This window comes from Oxyura jamaicensis, chromosome 2 (genome assembly GCF_011077185.1).
Source record: "Oxyura jamaicensis isolate SHBP4307 breed ruddy duck chromosome 2, BPBGC_Ojam_1.0, whole genome shotgun sequence".
Lineage (NCBI taxonomy): Eukaryota > Metazoa > Chordata > Aves > Anseriformes > Anatidae > Oxyura > Oxyura jamaicensis.
The window spans coordinates 81,236,283-81,241,434 of NC_048894.1; the positions used below are offsets into that span (position 1 = coordinate 81,236,283).

The following is a 5,152-nucleotide window of genomic DNA, read 5'->3' on the forward strand; positions in this document are numbered from 1 at the left end:
TCTGTCTTGTGTTAGAGACAAAAACAATCTGTGCCAATTGTCAGCAGTCAATAGTCAGTGAAGCTGTAAACATTCAAATTTCTTGTAAAGTATGACTCACTCAATCAATGCTCGTGGATGGCTGAGAGGGACAGGAGAATTTTCTTCCAGTTTAGGCACGACTACTTTTTCTCATTGCTTATTAGCAATTAATTCCTTAGAGAGAAAAAATATTAACAGGAAAAAAAAATATTTTTGTAAGGGAGGACTGCAGAGAGTAATAGAAAATGCAATAAAAATAATAATAATAAAAAATAATAATAAAAAAAAAGAGGATTAAGAAACACTCCCAACCTGCAAAACAAAATTCTCATTGCAGAGGTGCATTGTGTATTATTCACCAGGTAGTAAAATATCTTCCTTCTTATAGATAAGATAACATACATGTTCATCCATCTGATGCATCACTAATGTGCTCCCTGAAGCACAGGCACAGTGTATTTTTTTTTCTTTGCTATTTCTGTGAGTTATTATATGTCCTGTCTGACAATACTGTCTAGGTGCAGCATGTAAACTACTAGCATTTTTCCTTTAGTTCCCCTTGTCTTACCATAAATAGACTTTATGCATGGGGGGGGCAAGGGTTGGTGAAGAAGACTTTTGGCTTGGCCATTGGTATGAGATATAAAATAAATACACATATATATATAAATAAAAACGTACAGTCTTTGGGCTACAGCCATTTCAGCTTCTTTCCTAGCTTTTGCCCAGTCTGCACAGACGTGAGTTCTACTTGCTAACTGCATACTAACAGCCCGGAGCTGTTGAAACACTGCTTTATCAGATCATCTCATTACTCCTGTTACCAGAGGGGACAAAAAGACAAAAATAAATCATCCTACCTGAAAGGAAGTAAATTGAACCTGTGTTTCTTGAGTCCCTGCCCAGTTCTTTACCACGCTGCTTCCCACATAAGCAGGAGAGCATCACCACGCAGAATCTGGGCTCTAGTTTTACATTCAGCATGCTGGCTGTCGGTGAGCAATTGCTGTGGCCCCACTTCCCACTAGGGTCACTTCCCATTTCTGGACACCGCTGTCCCCAGCGCCGGCAGCGCTGTGCGCGTTACCTTCTCCCGGAGAAGCCGGGGAGACGGCGGAAGGCTTTGTGTCCCCCCTAACGCAGCACCACGGAGCACAGCCGGTGGAAAACACAAGCAGGGCAAGGTTTGCACAGAGTTTTTCTGCACGCTTTCTGCGAGAGGACGCGGGTGGTTGCTCTGTCACTTACTGCTCAGTGCCAGGGGCCCGATCAGCTGCTGTCCGCCCCGGTTTCTCCGGTCCGAACCGAGCCCCAGCACTGCGCGTAAAGCCCTGGGGGAGGCAGGGGGGGCCGCAGCGCTGTCCGGATGGGTGGCAGGGCTGGAGGGGAGGGGACGGGGAGTGAGAGGGTCTGACACCGGTTTTTAGAGGAAAAAACGAGAGTGCTCTCCGCCTTTCCTCTGGGAAGGCTTTGGAGAGTGACGCAGTACGTCCATGTTAACCGAGCGGGGAGCTGTGCTTTGCTAAGCGCAGCAACAACAGCTCCACCGGGCACTCGGTGGCCTCAGCCAAAAGCTGAACATGAGGTGACGTGCTCGCTCAGCAGAGGTCAGCCAGCCCAGCAATATTTGCCAACAGAGCACGCGTACGGCCTGCCCGCCCTCCCGCAGGCCTACAGCCCGTTCGGCAGCACGCAGCACGGCGCTCCCAGCCAGGTGGTACCGCCACGGTGGCTGCCCATGCACCTCCTCCTGGTGCTTCTCACACGAACACATTTGTCATTTGAGCTTACAGGCCGTGCTGGATTCTCAGGACAGAAGCTACTGAGTGCTGCTGGAAAATGGCAGGTAAGAAAAAATACTAATAAGGATGCTATTCACTTAGGTCCTGGGCCCGCTGCCATATGGAATACCTGCAGTGTTGTTTACTTGTGATACTGAAGTACTATTATTATTTTTTTCAAATCACTACAATCTCTTCAGTAAAGGATGCATTTGAAAACTCCAATCTCTCCACTGTTAGAGTGTCCTCAACTCCACTGCAAGGGAAACAAACTAGTACCTTGCAGAATTAACCCTACGGCATCTCTGAGCTCGTCATCTCCAGCCACTGAGCCACTTGCTTGCTGAGAGCTAGCGAGAACAGCAAACAGGTAACTGCTCTTACAAGGAGCGAGCGAGCAGTGGTTTAAATAGTTAAATTTGTTAACTGTTAACTTGTTGAATTTGTGGTAGCATCTAACCACAAATTGTAGTAGACTTCTAGCAAAGCTAGTATTTCATGGAGGATGCTAAGCATGCTGTAGAAATCACTACCTCTGATAATTTATGATTAAAAATTAGGTATTGTTTTTTCAAGCCTTCAGCACTGGTTCTTGTATCTCTGACACCCCAAACTTACCTGCTGCCCTGGTGGTGATCTGGGACATACAGCTCATGTCCACCAAATTCAGGAGATACCTGTTACAGACTGGCAGATAGGAACCAAGAGCTGCATATTTTGCAGATCCAGCCATTTTCAATAATCCCTGGAAATACTCTTAAGTACGTATGTACAAACATATTACCCCATAAGAATATTTTACATTTGCCTTGTGTTCAATGATGAATTATTTTTTTAGAGAATTATTAAAGTTGAATGGGCTACATGCCATAACATTTTGAACAAGCAAGCTCTAATACACCTTGTTGATCGTTTTAAGAAGCTGCATCCTAAAGTATCCATCTTGCCGCTCAGTTTAGATTAAACCTGCTTTATTTTGAGATACGACAGACAGCTCATTGAAACATCTAAGAAAAAAATCAAGTCACTTTCTATCAACATAACTTTGAAGATGCTGAATTGGGATAGCGGCATCTGAAACATCTACGCTGAGGTTGTCACTTATACAGCACTGCAACAGAAGATGTAGGGAACCCGCAATGCAGTAGGAGGATGCTCTGAACTCTCAGAAATTGTTTCTACAACAGTCTGAGGGAATGTAAATTGGCACTGCTTTGGTCCCATCCTGTCCCTCACTCTTGCTCTGTAGCTCGTCTGACTCTGCTCCCGGAGCTAAACCAGCAGAAAGCTGTTTGCTTTTCTGTTCTGTTTTTGTGTAGGGTGAGGGTTTTTGAAGGAATCAGCTGAACACAAATGCTGACTCAAGAGGATGGACCATGCCAGAAGAGAAGTGAGAAAGCCCTGAGTTGCACTAATGTAGGGCAGTGTGGCCTGCTATGGAAAGACACCTACTGCCCACTGAGCCCTGCATAGGAAAGCCCAGCATAACACAAGATTGCTGGAGGACTGGGGAGACATTTACTGATTAGTTCCTCTGCTGGGCAGAAGTCAAATGCTGCCACTATCAGTTCTGTGCTGCTTGGAAATCACAGTACAGAAAAATGAAAAGCCTGGCCCGGGCTCCACAAACTCTTTTGTATCTGCCTACCTCAAAGGTGTCTTCTGCTTTTCTTTCTGCCTCCAGGGAGAAAAGTCCTGATAGTCTATGCACATCAAGAGCCCAAGTCTTTGAATGGATCTTTGAAGATGGTTGCTGTGGAAGAATTAAGCAAACAGGGCTGCACTGTCACGGTGTCTGATTTATATGCGATGCAGTTTGAGCCAAGAGCAACGAGAAATGACATTGTTGGTAAGTTTAGCCAGAATAGTTTTTTTTGAGACTGACTTTAATCTCGTCTATCCTGCTGCATTAACAATCTAGAACCCATGCTTTTAGTGCAATGCAATTTAGAACCCATTGCATACTAAAAAATAGTTGCTATTATTTTGTACAAATATACCCCAAATAACAAGACCTAGTTTTTTATTTTCTGTAAGCATTGACCAAGAAATGTCAGTGTAGGAACATAACTATCACCTGCTTTTAAACAAATCTGATGAAAAACAGCTCCTCAATTAGAGAGAGGAAACATACGTGTAGTGCAGACCAGTAAAACCGTGTTTTGCTTTTAGACCAAAATTAATGAGGAATGGTATTTTTTTTCCTTGTACTTGCAATCAACTGAAGAGACATTCAAAGAAACATGTTCTCTTAACAAACAATATTACAAACGCCCTTAGCAAATTAGCTCCAGGCACTCAAGTACACAGGCTTTTGAGTTGTTTTGGCACCTTCCAACTACCTTGAGAATGCGTGATTACTAAAAATGACTAGGGGTTGCAGCTGAGACTTGAGAACAATAGTGATGATCTTGTTAGGCTTATGTGATATTTTCATGATTAAGAAGTTCCACCATGCTCTTAATAACATTTATCTCCAGTACTTTTTCTGGTCACGAAAAACAAAGCTATAATGTAATCTGAGAGAACTTTAGAACAAGAATCAAAAAGAAATAGCACAGGCCTAATGCAAGAACTGGGAAAAACAACCAAACAATCAAAAAAAAAAAAAAAAACTTGTTAATGATGAAATGTAAGCGTTTCTTAAAGTCCACTCCTGAATTTGAACCTTGACTCACAGTAAGATTACTGAGAGGCAAAAATGCATTGGCAATTGCCAGAATCAGCCTCTGATGTTCATTTCTCTTGGGCAAGAAACATCTTCAGATACCATTCAATGATGTACTTAGCTTAGTTCATGAGGTTACTACTTCCACCTTCCACTGCTTGTCACCTCTCTGTCCTTCTGCTAGAGGCTGACGATCTGCTAGTTGAATCAGCAGGAATGAATGTGCCTGTCTGGTTCAGACACACTTGACTCAGCTCACCCCTCTGTAGCAGAGTCAGCAGAACCAGCCTTCACTGGTTCCCCAGACCCTGCTGAGTTTCCAGAGAGGCTGAGAAGCAGCTACATAGTGCTTGTGCCAGCAGAGTGGTTTCAGTAATCCCTAGTGCGAAGGCAGAGCAATTAGATAAATTCCCTTAAATCCTCTTAAATCATCTACCTGCATCACCAGAGCCTAGAGCCAACCAAGCTTAGGTCCTCTTTTTGCACATCATATTCTGTCTCCTACAGAAAGGTAAAAGTTTTAGTACTCTGAGATAATCTATTCCTCTCCAGTTTACAGTCAAGTCATCATCTGTCAGCTGTGATGATATGGAATAGCATTAAAAAAAAAAGAAAAAAAAAGGTAAAAAAGAGGAAAGGAAAGGAAAGGAAAGGAAAGGAAAGGAAAGGAAAGGAAAGGAAA

The 5,152-nt window shown here is 43.4% G+C and overlaps 1 protein-coding gene and 1 long non-coding RNA gene across 6 annotated transcripts in view; one reads left to right on the forward strand and one right to left on the reverse strand.

Annotated features, from left to right (window-relative positions):
• LOC118161942 overlaps positions 1 to 5,152 on the reverse strand; it is a 73,080-nt gene that overhangs the window by 21,098 nt on the left and 46,830 nt on the right. The gene's annotated exons all lie outside the window — the stretch shown is intronic.
• NQO2 (N-ribosyldihydronicotinamide:quinone reductase 2) overlaps positions 1 to 5,152 on the forward strand; it is a 17,578-nt gene that overhangs the window by 5,269 nt on the left and 7,157 nt on the right. The window contains exons 1-3 of one of the 3 annotated variants that reach the window (XM_035317731.1): positions 1,097 to 1,205; positions 1,815 to 1,867; positions 3,487 to 3,651. In XM_035317731.1, the coding sequence (XP_035173622.1) occupies positions 1,861 to 1,867; positions 3,487 to 3,651 (172 nt within the window). In that variant the 5' untranslated portion in view covers positions 1,097 to 1,205; positions 1,815 to 1,860. Of the gene's footprint in view, positions 1 to 1,096; positions 1,345 to 1,814; positions 1,868 to 3,486; positions 3,652 to 5,152 lie in introns of those variants that run through there. The other 2 variants (XM_035317730.1, XM_035317729.1) reach the window with 2 other exon arrangements.